The following is a 19,379-nucleotide window of genomic DNA, read 5'->3' as shown; positions in this document are numbered from 1 at the left end:
TTTTAAGTTGTTAAACATCCGATGTTATTCAACGGCAAAAAATCGTAATTCAGGGTGTCCTTCAAGACTCATTTTACCTTTCAAAAAGTAGAACAAAGGCAAATGATGAGATGTCTTCATCGGATTTGATCTATTGTACTGAGTGGTTACGAAAGCTTTTCATCACTTTGCGCATCTACAATGAAAGACAACGGTAACAAAGAAAGTCAGGATATGACTTAACTACTTTAGAAAAAAAGTTGTTAAAGCTTGCTGTGTTGTGTTGTGATGAAAACCTTAGTTGTTAAACTAAAAGCATTCATTGAGAATTTGCTGGTTATGTATCTTTTTATTTGGTTTGATAATAAATGTGAGAAATGGTAAATAACAGACTTGTCCTGTATATCGAGGACTTGATATACTCATACTAAAATGAACACGACACACCTCACTGCTGGTTACGACCTCTCCAAAAGCAATCCCACTGTGTGCCACTAAATATGTTACAAACCAACTGCTACCAATAACAAATACTATCATCTTAAACCAGCCCAGCTTTTATAATAAATGTGCGGTAATGACATGTTTTCAGCCTTGATGTGAAAACTGCAAATGGACGTGTTATGATGAAGACACGGTGGACGTCAAGCAAAATGCCACAATACAGCCAAACTGAAAAACTACAACATAATTATCCTAATATTACCGGGCTCATTTCAACACTTTTAATGTGCCACATTTACGGAGAGGAACAGGCTGTGATGGCGAATAATGAGGATGAATTATGTGGACGTAATGGTGAAGGATGGAGGCAGCCGTGTATCATCATCACAGGCCTAGTCATTACCCCGCAGTCCTCACAACTGGAATTCACTCAGATTGTATATATTACCTCCATCATGATGTACTTGATCGCCCTCTTCCTAGCTCTCTTTTAGATGAAGGGGAGGAGGGATGGAGGCGGTGGTGGGGGGTCTCTGCGTGGAAGCAGCTCATTCACCAACCCAGCGAAGAGGGGAGAACAGCTGCAGCAGCTGGGGACGCTGCATTTCCACGGATTCTGTCGGAGGATATAACAGCACCACGAAATACAAGGCACGCTGACTGAGCACGCAGGATGGACGCGTTTACCTTTGTGGAGAATCCGCTGAAGAAATGAGCCTCGGCTGGGATGGTACAGGATTTGCTCGTCTGCTTAAAAGTTGAACAAGTCAAACCAAAAGATTGCTTTGTAATTCGCTGACTGACTTTGAGGAATCAAACTGGAGACTTGTTTGAACGGATCGCCGGAGTTCACTTTCTTCAAAAGCACAACAACACGATTCGGTCCAGAACAGGTACGTGAGACCAAATTTCAGGATTAAAAAAAAACAAAAAAACAAGAGTATATTTTCTTGAGGGGCTTTGTTGAATAATGATCTATCGTTATGCTCCCAGTCCGGAGAGAATGAGGAGTCGCTGGGTGAAGCATGAGCGGCCAGAGATCCAGTCATAAGCGGCTGTCTCTGGGATGGAAGAGGGCGGCTCTCTGCCTCTGGCTCTGCTGCTGCTGGAGCTCCGCGGTGGCGACCGGCGAAGCTCCCTCCGGCTCTCTGGGCTGGCTCCTCTCCGATAAAGGTCCGTTCCACCAGTGTTTAGAGTTCACCGAGGCGGCGGAGAGATACCAGCAGGGCTTCAACACCAGATACAAGATATACAGGTGAGGCGGTGGTCGCGCGCGGGTGTGTGTCGCTATTTACGTCGCGTCAACTTCAGTGAAACGTCAAAGTTTCCGCTTTAATTCCATCCAAAGTTTTCAAATTGCAATACGTTATAAAAACAGAGCGAGAATGGTATTAAACAAACATTTCTAAAACAGCCAGAATTGAGTTCGTTTGCGTGGATAGCGTGGAATATTGACTCGGAACTTTTAATGGTTTTATTTGTTCCGCTGGGACTCTTTACCAGAACGGACGATTTTGCTTTATTGCAACGTCATTGTCGAAGAGGGTCATGCATTGTTTTTTGTCTTTTGAAGGTAACTGTGCGTGTTCATTTAAAAAAAAAGTGTGAATCTGTTAGGGTGCTGCCAGACACAGACAAAGGTGCATTAAATGGTTAATCCAAACTCTTCAAAATGGCTCTTCTATTTGCTGACAAAAGCGTAAACTCAAGAATAATCCATGTTTCCAATGGATGGCAGTAGTAGACCTGTGTAGACCATAGGTGGTTTAAGACCTACAGGAAATGTTTCAGTTTCTAATGCTATGCATAGTAATGTTGATTCAGGCAGAAGCGCTGGTATTTTTGGAATTCTGCTGAAGTAAGAGTGCATATAGAATTGTGTTGAACAATGTGATTAATCACTGGGTTCTTAAAACAAATGAAAATATGCATGATTAATCACAGCCTGCATTCAACGCAATGGATATTAGCTATTGCTGTATATTCATTAAGCTGTTCTTCTGCTGTTGGGAGGTTGACCTCAAGACTTCACTTGAGGTCGACCGGTTTGAAACTGTTTTGCCAGTCCAAGGTTGGCAAAAAGGTTCCATGAACACTCCTCCCAAGCAAATAACTGTCATTTATTCACCGCCACAGCAAGAGTTTAAGATCCTCACGAACAGCAAGGTAATGTCAGAGTGGGTTTTTCATTTACTCTACATGTAGCTTTCACAGATTTTGTGTATTTTATTTCTTATTGTTGCTGTTCTGATTTTAAAACAGCCAACCTGTGTCATCTCTCTTGAAGAAATATAATCTCTTAAAGCTGGGTGAAATCAATAAATGAAAGCAGTTTCAATATTAATAACAGTCCTTGCAACATCCTTTGAAGAGGCATCTGAAATGTTTCATATTTCATTCATGCATTTGATTAAAAGCCAATGGACAGCTGCAAATCTAAACTCAAATCCAGTTTGATAACCAGCTTTTTGAAACAAAATTAAACTAATGTAAAAAGTTGCTCTGATACGTTTTCAGGGTCTCGTGAGGGTTGGCAGTCACTGAAATAATTAGATTGATTTTTTGTGGGTTTTTCTTCAGCTAAATACAACCTCACTACACTGGTGCATGAATATTATGATTGAATGTGTAAATAGGAAAAATAAAAAGAGCATGTTCTGACCTGATCCCTTTCTAGTCCTACGGTGCATTTGTGAGTGCTGGGTAGTGACCCACAGGCCACAAAGGCTAGCATGAGTTCAGTGTACTGTATATCCACAAGTGCTACTTCAGTGTGCAGAAAAATGCTTGAGTTGTTTATAAGCATTTCAGTCAATCTTTTCTGTGGTTGGTTTCTGGAGATTGAAGATGATAAATAACCGACTTGGAGGTGGATGAGATTGATCAGTCAAACAGCAGGACAATTTAAAATTCTGCTCATTTAAGATGATGAATAAGAAATGCATCGTTCCTTTAGATCCCAGCATGTCATCAAACTGACATTGATATAGTCACTTGTGAAGCACTTTATCAGTTTGCATTTCTGATACTCCTACACTTCCCTGCTGCTCTATTGACATCCAGCTACTTGTTGTGAATGGTAAAGGTCTGTCTCAAAATAAAGGCCACACAACTTGTTCATTTTGAAAATGCGCTCTATTTATGGTCAAAATGGTCCATTTCTGTCCAATAGACTATTATTATTCAGCAAAGTGATCATGTGTGTTTTGTATCAACTGTAATATTGTTGTCTTTAAAATCCTCCCCAACTGCTTAACAAAATACCTTATATGGGTATTGACAACAGCGACAAATGAGTTTCTGCAAATGTTTTACTTGTATTTTAAATCTCTTAGACTGAACTCTGGTTAATGAGCAAGGTTAGAAACAAAGAGTGTAAATGTGACATGAATTGGTTTTCATAACAAACCAGCTGTGTTTGTACGTGTTTTAGTCGAACACAAAAGCCAGAGCAAATGAGGTGGAGGGGTGTGAATTGTTTTCTAAACAAACACAATGAAACCAGACAAAACCTTTATGTTATTTGATGCTAGACACTCAATTCGCCATGCAAAGAAGGAATTATGCTCTTGAGGAAGTCGGGGTTTGAAGTGAACCTTTGTCCTGTCATGTTGTGAGTTGTTGCAAAGCAAAACCAAGAGTAAGAAAAAAATGACCCCAGAAGTCTGAGTGAGCCGTCCCAGCTAAATTATTATACAGTATTGTGAAGATACGAGTTGGTGTGTGCAAGTATTTTCAGTGTAGTGATGCAAAGTGTTGGATGGAGATTGTGTGCTTTGTGGTTTCCAGCAAGGATATACAACAGGGACACAAGTACTGTTCACATTTGATTTCAGGACCAAGGACAGCGCCAAATTTGAGTTACAAGTAAGGGAATGATTTCCACGTTTTCGGTCCAGGTATTTTTGGTAGCTCACCATGATCATGAGACTGTAAAAAAATAGAGCATTAGTTAGTCCAAATACATGTTGAGAACCCGCAGAGAAGTGTTCAGCTCCTCTGTCTGTGACCAGAATTACTTACGAAATTTTACCCGTTCAAACAACGTTACTGTCACTGATCACATACTCCCATGTGTTCTTTACGTTGGTATTGTTGTTCACCAATATATCCACCAGGGGAAGCAGCCCAGAGTGTAATGTTTACGACAACAACAAACTCCAAAACAAACATGTCGACTGTGGAAGAGGCATTGATAATGTACCTCTTGCACTAAAGAATAAACAAAGCCACTGTTGTCGGAGGCGGTGGTGGGTGAGGCTGTAAAATATATTGCGACTGGAGGACAGATCATTTCCACCATGGTTATGTCTTCTTCATGACTCATTAGAGCTACATATCAGGTAGTAACAGCAACACTGCCCCCATGGTTTCCGGTGGTACTGCTCCTTTTTTTCCAAAAAATGGACAGAAGGCGCCATCTGTATCCAGATCCATATGTAACTTTGAGGATAAATGTGTTTCACGACTTCTGAATGTGTTAAATAAAGGTTGAATTTTGATCTGAAAAGCTTATATTATTATATTAATGTCCCTGCTCTCCTCCTTTAACAGAGCCCACATTTTCGTATTCATTCCATTCATTGTAATGCAAAGGCTTCATAAATCACTTTGTACATTTTTTTTCCAGGTGTATAAACGCGTTAACTTTTGTAAATCTGCCCCCAAGTTTCTCACAAGAAAGCAGCTCAACAACTGTGAGTGACAAGTTTCCTATAAAAAGTGATCGCTGTCATTACAAGACGTCAGCGTTTTTAGAGAAGCCAAAAGAAGGCGCTTGGAAGACGCTTCAAGGTGACACATTACCAATAATTTTTTTCCAATCCTTAATTGGAAGGGAAACTGCTGAGTAGCACATCAAGTGATATGAAAAGACAGTCAAGGCGCAAGGCTTTAATAAATGTAACTGTTGTAGGAGACATTGTTAAAAGCAGTTTATATCAGCTGTAGGCCCCAAGAAATTCTGCAGCATTTGAGTTCTGCTTTAATTATCTGTCAACATTGATTTAAACCCAGGGTTTTATATATTCTTCAGAGCTTCCCTCCATTTAAACAAGTTAATGACTTAACTCCATGTTATCCTAACGTTCATATTTATGCTATAGCTATGGAAAATACATTTTCTTTTGAGGGTTTATTGCTGAATGTCACCTTGACGTATTGATGCTTCGTGCGCTCTCGAATCTGTTCCCAGTGGAAGTGGTCAAAACTTTCCTCCAGCAAGAATGAGAAAAGATAGAAAAGGAGAAGTAAATTTTTGTCATTTTCTCAGGAAAAAATGAAAACTTGACGTTGCAATCCGAGCGTGAAAGACATGACTGGGAGTCAATTTTGCCATTGAATTTGTCAGCTTTAGTCATCCTTGTGTGTCCCAACCGAAGAAAATTCTTCATATTGAGCAAATAGAAATAATCCAATGCCTCCAAGTGGGGATGAGGCGAAATACAGTGTTCATTTGAAGTACAAAAAGGTTTTTTTTACAGAATTACAGGATAATTGTGTAAGATTCCACCACCATCCAAAAATGTCCTGAATGGTTTTCATTTTCTAACCAATAATATTGCTATGAATGAATTTAATCAACTTCAGTTATTACCTCCATGATTGTCCTTTTTTATGAGGTTATTAAGGAAATAACTCAATGAATTTTAATGAAATGTCCTGTGTTGACAGTGCGACGAGGAGCAGATGATTAAATTTTGGTTGTGGTCCGGATTACCATGAGGTTCTACTATTTATTTGAAGCTTCTCTTTTGATCAAAAGTTGAAGTACAAACGTTGCAAATGTTCTTCTTTGTTTGTGTGTGTTGCGCAAGCAAGTTCCACAAGGTTACTGCCACTTGAATTTGACTCTTGATAGATGGATGGATGGATGGATGGATGGATGGATGGATGGATGGATGGATGGATGGATGGATAGATAGATAGATAGATAGATAGATAGATAGATAGATAGATAGATAGATAGATAGATAGGCAGATAGATAGATAGATAGATAGATAGATAGATAGATAGATAGATAGATAGATAGATAGATAGATAGATAGATAGATAGATAGATAGATAGATAGATAGGCAGATAGATAGATAGATACATAGATAGATAGATAGATACATAGATAGATAGATAGATAGACAGACAGACAGATGAAATAGATGAGATAGAGGAGCTTGAGATCAACAGGGGGGTCACTGCTGGTGGTGATGTCGCATGGTTCTGTTGCAGCGAGAAAGCGCTTAGCTGAAAGGCAAAGCTTTCCTTTTACCCTTCAATGTACGTCCCCCCTCTCACCTATTACCAAGGGCGTTCAGTGAAATACAAAGGCCGGAAATGAGTTTTGGAGCCCTGAAGAAAGTGAGACAGAAGCATGTGGGTTTCTGCTGCCACCATGACCTGACTTTGAATTAGTCATTCAGCCTTAACTGTCCATTCTAAGTGTCTTCCTTAAGAGTCTGTCGCAATTGACGGTGGGATGTCAGTGTCATTGTGAGTCACTTGACTATATATCAACGTATATATCGCCCCGTGCTGCTAACATGCTGGGGAGAACAGACCTTCACCAAACTCATTTACGCCTATAATTTCATTTTAACTTATGTTATCATCCCATATTTAAAGATAGCGTTTGACCCCGGTCTGATTCTGTCAAGCTTTTCAAGCAATCGTCTCCAGCAACCGTCAAACCAAGTCCAAGGAAAAACACATTTTCACTTGATAAAAAAACTTGTCATGTTGTCTTTTGGATTTGGTCAAATTGTCCTGAACACATGCAGCATTGTACCGTAGATTCCTGAATCCCAACTAGATATGATATGTTAATTCAATTTTCATATTGCAATATATGTTTATTTATATAAATGAATAAATACATAATTTAAAAAAGATCACTGTTTGTTTCCAAAATGATTCAAAAAGCTAGTCATTTTCCATGGAGTTGATTTTGCGCAGAAAACAAGATAAGAATGATGTTTACTTCAAAGTCTGCAGGGGATGCAATTAGTCGCTAACCTTCATGTTATTGTTCTGAAGTAAACAGAGGCTCAAATTCAAATTCTATGCTGCAGAAATTCTTGTTCTTATGGAGTTATTATGCAGACACATTGAATGCACCACACAGAATGGCAATATTGCTTTTTAAATTATTATTTTAATTTCTGTTTTTGATATTTTTATGACTTATTTGTTTTATGAAATGCGTTTTGCATGAAATCCTTTCTATTTTAGCCGACATGGACGTGTGCGAAAACCTGACCTCCACAGCGGAGGTAATTGTTTTTTAATTAAGGAAATGGCTGTTAACTGATCTACGACTTCATTTCATTGTGCGAACCAACAATACAGTAAATGCCAATCACTCTGTTTATACAATGTAATTACAAGCAATGTTTCCTCCTGCTCCGTGTTTCCATTACTATTGATTGACTCCTGTATGTTGTGTAAATGTCAAGGGCGTGTAATCAGTCATTGCAGGAGATACACAGCACATCAGTGATGGAGTAGCTGAGGTCTGAGCCCTGGACTCTGCTTCTCTTACAGTCATCCGTCCACCGGGGACAGACTCTCCGCCGGTCCCTTGTTACCATGATTGGCTGTAATGACACACTCCACGCAGTCCCGGCTCTCCAATTATTTCTCTGCTGCTTTTTTTTTGCTGGCACTCACTTGACTTCCATTGAGACAAAAAAGGGAGGGAGACATAAGCTGATTCATTTGTGAGCCGTATGAATGACTGAATTCATTTCGTTCCTCATAAAAGGAGATAGATAGATAGATAATACGTCGTGTGTGCTCTTGTGTAATTCGATAAGGAAATTGTGTCCTTTTAAGATGCTAGTTTGTTGAGCATCGAAGACGTTAGTGGTAGTTCCCATTCCATAAATGACTCGTGAGGATCGTTCCATCACAGCTCTCTGTCAAATGAGTATGAGATGCACTGGGTTTACTTTGTTGCTTTGACGTAAACAACAAACAGTTTATGCAAGTGGTACTTTAGCGCAAATGTTTCAATGACAAGTTGTAATTCTAAGGGAAGTGATCGTTAAATAATTTCATAATTTTCAATCCCACACTTGAAGAGACTAATATTTCATGAAGATGTGCTAATTTGTTTTATATATTCATATATATATTTTTTTCAATTGGAATGAATTTGGTATATTACTGAATCAAATGATGGACCCATACATACATCTAAACAACAAAATATTGTTTATTTTGTATCAGTTTGACAATGGCACAATAAATCACGATGGTGGCTATATTCAAGTTTTTATATCACCTTATTTAAACTAAAGCTCTTTTAATCTCTTGAAAATAAGCAAACAAAACCATCTGTTTGCTTTTGTTCAGGGATGTTTTTCGCTACACAAAGGGTTTCCACTAGTCTGCATGCACTTGAAATTCTTATAAAATTTAAATTTTTATACAAATATTGTCAAGACATTAAAAGAGCTTTAGTTTAAATAAGGTGATATAAATATATATATATATATATATATATATATTCACTTTTTTTCTCTATGAAGAATATATTAGAAAAAAAACAGACAAATGAAATAGCTGTTGTGTGTATATCTTCCTGGAATGCTGCTCAGATGACGCATCATGCAACATTTCCCCTGTTTGACTTGATCTTTGGATGAAATGTTGACTGTCTGAATGGCATTTGGCCTAAAGATCTTGGTCTAAAAAAGGTCAACATTCCAGAATCAGCCCGTCTGCTTTAGCCGTAATGATGCTGGAGCTCATCAGGACCTCCTCAAATAAAACATCATTAGCTTCTCATTGACCAAGTTCCCACTAGGAATATTGATAAAATGCCGGCGGGGGAGGAGGGGGTGTTTATCGCACCATCTTGTCTAAACATAGAAAATGATGCTGAGGTTTTCTGTCAGGTCCTTTCTCTAGTTGCTCCTCTGGAGCAATCAGGAATGATGACGTGTCGCAGCGACGTCCTTTTCTCCTGCTTGTGAGACTTTATTGACTGGTGAATGATCAGTCTTGCTGTTATCTTCGTCCAGCTGCTTCCCTAACACTTTGTACCCGTCAGCTTGTGAACCCACTTTCAGTTGGGGAGGAATTTACAAAAGACGGAAGAGAAGAAAAAGGTACCGACAAATAATTCATTTTGCTGCCAGAATCTTGCTAAGATCGTCGGATTAGGTTCTCAATTTACTGTATATATTACATTATTAAGTCAGTGAATCAAAGTCCAAGAGTCTTTGCTGGCTCCTGAACAGTGCAGTGGTGTAGGAGATAACCTCATCTCAATTTACATCATGAAGGTATTGCAGTAAATCAGAAGTGGCTTTACAGAATCTATGTTCGAAGGGCTTATATCTAAATTTAGATCTAAAGCATGTGCACTGGTTTGTCTGAGGATGAATCTCGTTCAACTCTTTGTATTATACTGTAAGCAACTATTAAAATAAAAATTGAGAAGTGTAATACTGACCCTACAATTTACGTGTCTCCTATAAGGCATCAAATTTAGTTCATGGTTATTCCATATTGAACCTGTCAGGTCTTCCTTTGGTATTTCATATTCATCCAATCTGTCTTCTCTACGGGCCCAAAGCATTTGGCCTCCCTAACTTTGTTTCCAAGCTTCTTCTCGAGCTCTCTCTCTGATATACTAGGTTCTTATCTTTCCCGTCCTAGTCAGACCCAAGAAGAACCTGCTCTTCCTTAACTCTGAGTCTTCTAGCGTCTTTGCGTCAGAGTGACTGTCTCTAAATCATGCATCATAGCTGCTTTTACAGCTGTACTATAAAGCTACCCTTCACCCCAGCTGCTAGTTTTCTTATATATATATATATATATATATATATATATATATATATATATATATATATATATATATTCTATTACATTCTACTGTCATTGTAAAACTAGCCCTACTGTTTTACAATGACAGTAACTAACTAAAAAAAAACTTTAGTGACAAAACTTTTGGTGTTCAATTGTAGCTTTGTTGGTGCTCCAAGATGCTTGTAGCTTTGTGTCGGCTAGTAAATAAGAGATATTGTGTTAATGTGTCCACAAAGATCAACATCTGCTCCCATTGTCAATGTTGTACAACAATGTTGTACAATGAATAAATCCAACTCTGCAAAACATGCAAGCACAATGAAATCAGAGCGTTGTTCTCTTGTGTTTATCGGATTTGTTAATTTAAATTATCATTGTGGGGATTGTTTTTAGCAGTAAATCATGTATGATAAGTTATCGCACATTCCTAGTATCAACAACATCATTGGAGGAAGGCTCTTAAATCTGACCTGTCCATGTACTTATTGCTATTTGCTTCATAATGAATCACATTTAATGAGGAAAGATTTTTTTTTTCTCATATTTTTTTCATCATTTCGACATGGCTATATATTACTGTAATTCGCAGTTTATACAATAGTTGCAGTGTAGCTGGAGGAGGACCTCAATTGTGTAATTGATCCTGAATCTCGCCGGCCGTCGCTGGAAAACACGCGGCACCGTGAGATCTCGGCTTTTGTGCCTCCAATAGGGATTCTTTCAGATAATAAAAATCCTCCCGCACATCACAATCTTGTGAATTGTGACATTCCTGTGATGAGTCACCAGGAGACTCATGCATGTTTTTATGACCCCTTTCTTGTGTGTAGAAAAGGAGAATCTGGAATTAGAAAAAGAAAAAAAAAAAGTATTGTCGCTTTGAAGGCACATCCAGCACAATCCTTGTCTGAGGATTTCAGGGACATAATTAGATAAAGGTGCTACAGATGCTGGTCCTCGGGGGGTCGGTGGGGTCCACAATTTTATGCTGGAAAACATCTGAAGATCTTAACAAAAGAAAGAGAGAAGGGGCGGAAATAAAAAAGAAATGAACAGGTTTCCAGATGTTATATTTACAAATAAAACACACACACATAACAGATTAATTACATATTAAATAGGTTTCCCCCTGCATTTTTCCCCAGCATTAGGGATGAAGGAGAAGATGTCACACAGTCCTCCTTAATGGTCTACCTTAACAGGCAGCGGCCTCCTTTACTGACGGTGAAGGAGCGCTGACATTGCAAGTCACACTTCACTACATGTTGACTAAAACGTTGAAGTGCTAAAGTGCAGGGCATGTGCACAAATATTTTGAGGGGCTCAAGTGACTAAAAGCGCATGCATATGAAAAAATGTTGTTGTTGCTAGGTTCAAAATAATGTGTCAATTATGATGTTCATGTCATAGGTGTCCAAACTTGCACTTTTAAATTTGAAGGCTGCAGGTGGGCCAATGGTGAGCTGGAGGTGGGATGATGGTGGGCTAGAAACAAACTAAATAACAAGGCCGTTTTGTGTGTTTTTAAATGACCAGTCAACGATCCCAAAATACCTAACAAAGCTTAACAATAGAGAAGAGTTGTGGTATTGTATAAGGATGTCTGGAGTGGCAGAGAAGTATGTGGGAGTGGTGCAGGACATGTGTGCCAGTTGGGTGTGGTGCAGGCGTAACAGAGGAGTTCAAGGTGGAGGTGGGACTGCACCAAGGCTCAGCTCTGAGCCCCTTCTTGGTTGCGATGGTGATGGACAGGTTGGCAGATGAGGTTAGACATAAAGCCCCTTGGACAATGATATTTGCAGATGACATTGTGATCTATGGTGAGAGCAGGGAGCAAGTGGAAGATAAGCTTTAGAGGTGGAGGTTTGCCTTAGAAAGGAGAGGAATGAAGGTTAGCCGCAGTAAGACAGAATACATGTGTGTGAATGAGAGGGACCCAAGTGGACAGGTGAAGTTACAGGATGCAGAGATAAAGAAGGTGGAGGATTTTTAGTACTTAAGGACTCAACTGTCCAGGGCAATGGACAGTGTGAGAAAGAGGTGAAGAAGCAGGTGTAGGCAGGATGGAATCATTGAAGAAAAGTGTCAGGTGTGACAAAAGGGTGTCAGCAAGGATAAAGGGAAGGTGCACAAAACGGTGGTGAGGCCAACAATGTTGTACGGTTTGGAAACAGTGGCACTGAGGAAAAGACAGGAGGCAGAGCTGGAGGTAGCACAGATGAAGATGCTGAGCTTCTCTGTGGGAGTGAGCAGGATGGATCAGGAAGCAGTAGATCAGAGGGACAGCACATGTCAGGTGTTTAGGAGACAAAGTCAGAGAGGCTAGATGGAGATGGTTTGGACATGTACAGAGGAGAGAGAGCCAGTACATTGGCAGGAAGATGTTGAGATGTTGGAACTGCCAGGCAGAAGGTGGAGAGGAAGGCCAAACAGGAGATTTATGGACGTGGTGATCATTCAAATGACTTATTAGTCATGATTCATTAATTAAAAACTTCTAATGTTTCAAGACCCTGCATTTTTATTTTTCACATTTTTTGTGGTGAATGACTGCTGTACAATAAATGTAATCACTTAAAGCCAGTGTTCTGAATCTGAATGATGACACAAGCAAGCGTGCAATAAAAAGGCTCGAGGTCACCTGTGCGTTCAGCTTTGCAATGCAAAATGAGGGCGACGAAAACCCATTCTGATTTGTTAGATTTACAAAAATCATTACGGGCCAGACCCAAGTGCAAGCACAAAGGCAGAGAGCGAACTGGAGCACGTCTTTGCTATGCAGAAGGGCACATACAATCCCTAAAGGGGGAGAATGAGCCTGATGCAGTTGGAACAACAAAGAATAGGTTTGATCCGTGTGACTGAACAGTTGCTGCAATCTCAAAACATCGTGGTGGGGTCCCTCGGGCTTTGTAGGGGGCTTGGTTGACAGCATGTGAGATGACAACTGATACTCCCTAGGTGGGTCAGGCTTAGGTAATGCTGTAACCTGAAAATAAAAACACCCTATTCATGGAAATAGGAATTGTAATGTGCGTTTTTCTCATTAGATGGAGGACATTTTCCGCCACAAGCACGCTATATGTTTATAGACAGCTGGAGTTGATACTCAGTCGTCATCCCGCAAGAACCTGCCGGTCATTGCTCTCGTCATGTTCTGAAAAGAAAGCCACATAAATATGAAACATTCGTTTTGCGAGCGAAATGCCGGTGTGCCAGGTTCAAGAGCCGAGGCGAGGGACGTAGTGGAGAGCTCATCAGTCCATAGCTGTTCACATAAAGACAGACAACCACTCACACACATACTGTCTTGGGAGAGTCGCAGTTGTAACAATTCTGGCACTGTTTCCATGGGAACACTGTTTCAAGAACACACGCTCCAAGAGACTACGATGCTGAAGAAAGGTTCATGCTGAGTAAATGTGTGCGAGCGTCAGTATCCAAGAGCAAAGTTTCAAGTAAGTTCCCGTCATGCAAGCAGGGACATTTTAAAACAACAGGGAGGAGGTATTTGCTCACACTGTACAAATTGTTCTCTTGAATTGAAAGAGCGTGGCATTCAAAGAGAGACACTCCGGTAACCTTCCGATTTATCAAATGCACAAAAACAAATAGTTACCACTACGATAATCGCTTACTCAGAATACAAATATATTTGTGGAGGACGTTGTGATGGATGTTTAAGTAAAATGTAAAAAGAGTTTTACAGAATTTTAAAGACGTTGATTGACAGGGAAGTTTTGTTCTTGTTGTTCTGCACAAAAGTTCCACAAAAACAAGTGTTCACTGAGCTTTATCAAGACAGCATCTTTTAATGGTGTTGCCATGTGAATTATTAAACTTTTTTTGTCAAATTCTGTTTTGTGTAATATGGCTTCACAATTCATCTGATTTTTTCATGATTTTCGAGATCATGATTTTAGCAGCCTCGATTAAACTACATTGATCCCCTTTTAAATATACATTGCAGGGCAAAAGAATGTGACCATGCAGTATTCAACATTAAACTAAATAAAACAGCGGTGTGACTTATGGCTGATGCATGTCAATCACTGACATGTGACCCGGAGTGACTGGAGAAAAGTCATGAGAGGACTAAATCCACCCTATTACTGTTGCTACACATATTAGCCATGTTCTGCTTGTGAATTCACAGCTGGTAATGACACAATGTTATGACAGTATTCATTCCTTTGTTCTATAATTGTTTCATTGCACTAATAATATTATTTATTTTTTTGTTTATTTTATTTGTAAACAAATTGTTTTTCAAATAATTACAATATATTAAGATTCAAAGTTCATTTAGATTTTCACATATTAGTTATTATTATATTTTATCATTATATTTTTTTAATTTATTGTATAAGTAGCAGTATATTGAATAAGTAGTTTAATATAAAATCACATACACGTATTGTCTAATGTGCAATACACTCCTACATAACACACGTACAGTACGTTTTTTTTTTAATGGTGTTTCATATTAACATTTTTACTCTCATATTGACAGGAAACTTGTGAATCCATTCCAATATCCATGGTGTGCAGTAAATACCTAACTTAGGAGAGATAAACTGCTTTTATTAAACATCAATAATTCTGATTCACCGAATTGAGTGAGTTGCCCTGCATGCTATTTATGATTTCCCTTTTTATGAGTTATTTTCCACCACCGGTCAATTGTCCCATTTCAAAGCTCTCCAGGGTCCTTAGCGCTGTGTTGTGCCGGGTGGGACGCTTCATTATGCTGGCTTCTTCCGCTCTGGTCTCTCCGAACTCACTAGCAAAACACACATATATGATTTCAACTCATGCCATTGCAACACTGCACTTTGCTTGGAATCCATAGTTTAGCCATCTGTGCACAGTATAAATAGCATGTAGCTTCGCCCAAATTGGCAACCTGGTAAATCAGCCCCGTACTTGTTAATACAGTAGACCATCCCACTTTAGGATCGATAAGCTTTTTATGTTTGTTTGTTGTCTCCCACTCTTGTGGTTGTTTACTTGAACTACATTTCAGAATTGCCTCGATGTGGAAGCTTATTCACTTCAATAAAACCTTTACCTCTGTAAATCTCAACTTGAAATTTTTTATGAAGTTATACTGTACATTCCGCCTCTGAGAAGTGTGTGTAAGTTTGAAATATTTCGTTAAATAAGACCTTTCTTGTGTTTCAATGTTCCTCTGGTTATGTGGCGTTCCCTTCATATTATACATTTCATCATTCCTCATAGTATTGTCTGTTGCATGACAGTTTTTCTACTTATATTTCAAGTTTGAATGTTTAAATATTTCATATTATATTATATTTTCATATTTAACGTGCATTCTAAAATTGCACTCCCCACATTCTATTAAACTACAACATTGAATTTTGCTCCCAATTGTCTGGCTTTATCACTGTGCGTTAATTGGTTTTTGACAATTCTGCCTCTCAGGAAATCAGCCCAAATAGTCAGAGCGCTGTAATACTTTATTAGTTAATTTAATTGCCACACGTTCTGTAAAATTGTCACTCTTTTTTATGCTTCATTTTGTAAAACTTCCCCCACGTTGAGACCTATTTTTGAGGAGCTGCCAGGTCAATAAATGATAAATGTGTGCAAAGGTATCGAGAAGCTTCTTGATGTCTTTGCCAAATAGTGAAAAGATAGGCTGAAAACAACCTTGTGAGGCAACTTGTGTGTCATTGTGTTTGCAGAGAGTTTGGTCGATGGAAGGTCAACAGCCTGGCAGTGGAGAAACGAGACGGTGTCAGTGGAAGTGGCGGCCTGGCTCTACCGCTCGAGCCCGAATTCATGCACACCGTCCGCCAGCTGGGTAGACGGCCAACGCTCCAGGCGATAACCGAGAATCTCATCAAGAAATATGGAACCCACCTCCTGCTGTCTGCCACACTGGGAGGTACAGTCCAGCAAGACAAGCAGAAATTCGCCAACACTGACGTTTTGACAGCATATGTTGTGTTCTACAGTTTTCCACTCACATTATATTCCACATTAATTTTTTATCTGCGTCCCCTTCTGCTTGACTGGACGGAGTCAGTCTTAAATGGCTGAATCCACTTCTTCTACAAGCAAGAATGAGACTTTCCTGATTCACAACGTAAATCCCTGCTTACGCAGGTGGGGCAGGCGTTTTTTTAAACCTCAAACTCAGAAGTCTGTCAGATAAAGATTTCCCTTTTATACTGGACTTCAGCCAGACTTTCATCTTTCTCCTCCTTCGCCTATCTGTTATGAGGAAAAATCTCTTTTTGCCGTTTATTTCTCAAAGTATTATGTTCCCAGCCAGACAGCGATGCATATGTTTCTTTTGCTCAAGTGATTACTCTTGAATCTGTCCTCCCATAAAAAATAAGAGCATCCTGAATACCATCTGTGTTTATGCCTGATTACCATGGACTGCTAGTAGCAATGTGACTGATTACTGCAGATCCTTTTTCCTGGCCATGCCGTGAAAATAGGGAATCGTGAATTTGTTCAACTGCATGCATTATTAATTCCTGTAGATTGAAACAGGAGTTGTTTAAAATGTAAATATCTTGAAGAACTTAGTCACATCATGACACGTGATCCTTTTTTGCATCATTTAATTTGATCAACTCACTTGAGGAGGGCACAGATATGAACGTCTGTAGCTGACATTCATATATGTGGGCATTAAAAATACCACAATTAAAAAAAAAAACTATCCTATTTAATCCTATTCCTGATGACTCAGTGTTACATCAGTGGAAATGGAACTTGGCTGAAGTCAAAAGCACTGCTCCACTGGGGTTAGTTTTACCTTCAGGATGTCAAGAAGCATCACTATTCCTAGGGACATCTGCAATATTAATGCACGATTGGCACTGGATTAGAATATCAGGGACTACCACAGGTGGGGCCGGAGGCAGAGGGGAGGCGGGGGGTCGATCCACTCTCGCACAGCTGTCTCATTTCTGCCATTGTGTGTGTGTGATGGTGCTTTATTTGCCTGCTACTCTACTTGCTGGTGTCAATGTGAAACGCCAGCTATTGTAAACTACAGTATGTCACTGACTCGTCTGAGCCAAATTGCTTGATTTCATATCCCTGTCGGAGTCACAAATCAAACTGTAATTTTTTTTAGCTAGCATGCACTTCATTGAGTAGGATACAGATTCTGAATAGGATACAAAATCCAGCAGAGTTGCGACTCACTTTAGTAAGCCGTACCCAGGGAGGCAACCTTTTGTCTCATTTCAGTTTGAGGTAGAATGCAGGATTCATATACAGTTCAGCACCTTGTGAACTCAGCCTTTTCACAACCCAAAAATTGGAAGAGAGATGTGTTAAATCTACAGATTTACTTCTGGTGCAGTCGCTTTGTACCAAGACCCATTTATGCTGAATGTTACGTACGGATCGTCCGTATTTCTTTACTTTTAATGCTTAAAGTATTGGTATTCCTAACTTTTCTTGTAGGTAAAGATGACTGACATGACACATTCAAACTGGACTAAAATGTCTGGTAATTTTCACTTCACCCAACTGCCTGCACAAAACAAAATCTGATAAAAGGGCAGAAGCAACACGTTCTCACTCCTAAGTCATCAAATATTGACTGTGGACTTTTGCGTCCCAAAGTGACAGATGCCAGTGTTGCATTTTCACTGACTTGGCGTGACGCTCCTTAAAGATTTGCCCTTGAAAAACATAATCGTGTCATACTTGGCACGTGAGTGGAAGACATAGCCACAAGATGTGCTATATATACTAAATAACACTACAAGCAAAGTCATAATGAGAGATTACAACTGTCACTCACGGAAACACACTGAAGGACATTTAAAATAGAAGGGAAAGTGAAAACAGTATGTGTTTCTAGGCGATGTATTAGTGAAGGACTCCTTGAGTTCTTACATTTGTAAGAAAGTATGTACAGCACCGGGGGGACTACATCCTTATTTATACAGGTAAAGTTCTAACCCCAACTTTGGATTTTCCTCAGTGCTCTAGTAGCGTATGGGACCCTTATGCTGCCATCATTAAAGAGGACTGTTAAGGGCGTACGAAGTGCTCTTACTCTTACATCTCTGTTTCCACGTTCCAGTTCTTCAGCTAATGTTCCGCAGCGAACTAGCGTCTTAATGCTGATCTGAATGTAGCCAGCCGATAATCACTGCAACTATGCGCCAATGACAGTGCTGTTTTTCTTCAGCCATCCAGCAACAGGAGTGGCAAACACTAGGGTAATATCGCTTCACTTTTCCAGCCAACTTCAAGGAAATAACCGGAGAGTCAAGATGTTTCTTCCAGCACCATGTCAGTTGCTCTCAAAGATGATGATGCGCCCTTTTCTTGTGATCAGAGGACCAAGACAGTTGGAGGGCAGAAGGACTCTAGAAAATGCCAGTCGGGCTTTGATCCAACATGGAAAAAAAACAACTTTTAAAAGACTTTAGGTTACTAATAACTTCAATAACTGATCTGGGATTTTTGTTGACTTTAGAGCTTCATCTCTGCTGTAGCTCTTGACATTTAAGCATTTGACCCTAAATCAAACATACACCAAATGTGGCCTCCAAGAAAAACACATGAGAATTAAAAGACGGAATGGTGCTGATTTGTTTACTTTTACATTTCCCGGTGCCAGTTATCGACTGTTTGATAAATATAAATTCTGTTCAGCTGGCAACTTGGACTGTGTTTTGGCCTCTCGTGTGATTGAGTTTGACATCCCAGCTTTCAATACTGCCAGGAAAGCACTTGTTTGTGTGCACCAGGCAAACCTGAAAAATGAGTTCATGGTAACGTGCCATTTTGGTTGAGTACTTGACTAACACATGGACACCGAAAGGGCTCTCAGAGCGGCTGCTTGCACTTGTATTTAGCTGCTCAGCAAGTATATCACTGGCCTCAGCGCTACACTTGTGTCCCATATAGATGTGTACATTAAGGAAGTCATTTTTCAGTGTCCAAACTTGATATTCAAAGGTTGAAATCAGCTTCCTGTGCCGCACCAGAGGTCCAGAGCAATCTTCTGATAAGCTATTAGCATTGTTTCAACTATCTTACACCTAACAGACAACATACTTAACATTCAGGTTTAATCCATCGGAGACTAAAATTATTCCAGTCTAGTGCTAGCGAAACCACTTTCTTGCACAGAAT

At 39.6% G+C, this 19,379-nt stretch overlaps 1 protein-coding gene and 1 long non-coding RNA gene across 2 annotated transcripts in view; one reads left to right on the top strand and one right to left on the bottom strand.

The window, feature by feature from the left end:
- The window catches only part of LOC128769391 (uncharacterized), a 38,546-nt gene extending 36,672 nt beyond the window's left edge, over window positions 1-1,874 (bottom strand). Inside the window, exons 1-2 of the long non-coding RNA XR_008416391.1 lie at window positions 1,111-1,874; window positions 872-1,039 (exon numbers count right to left, since the gene is read on the bottom strand). This is a non-coding gene — a long non-coding RNA (uncharacterized LOC128769391). The remainder of the gene's footprint in view (window positions 1-871; window positions 1,040-1,110) is intronic.
- The window catches only part of LOC128769390 (BMP/retinoic acid-inducible neural-specific protein 3-like), a 38,977-nt gene continuing 20,589 nt past the window's right edge, over window positions 992-19,379 (top strand). The window contains exons 1-3 of the mRNA XM_053883073.1: window positions 992-1,316; window positions 1,417-1,678; window positions 15,944-16,146. Of these exons, the coding sequence (XP_053739048.1) occupies window positions 1,449-1,678; window positions 15,944-16,146 (433 nt within the window). The 5' untranslated portion in view covers window positions 992-1,316; window positions 1,417-1,448. The remainder of the gene's footprint in view (window positions 1,317-1,416; window positions 1,679-15,943; window positions 16,147-19,379) is intronic.

This window comes from Synchiropus splendidus, chromosome 13 (genome assembly GCF_027744825.2).
Source record: "Synchiropus splendidus isolate RoL2022-P1 chromosome 13, RoL_Sspl_1.0, whole genome shotgun sequence".
In the NCBI taxonomy this organism is placed as follows: Eukaryota; Metazoa; Chordata; class Actinopteri; order Syngnathiformes; family Callionymidae; genus Synchiropus; species Synchiropus splendidus.
This window is presented reverse-complemented; position numbering and strand designations above follow the sequence as displayed.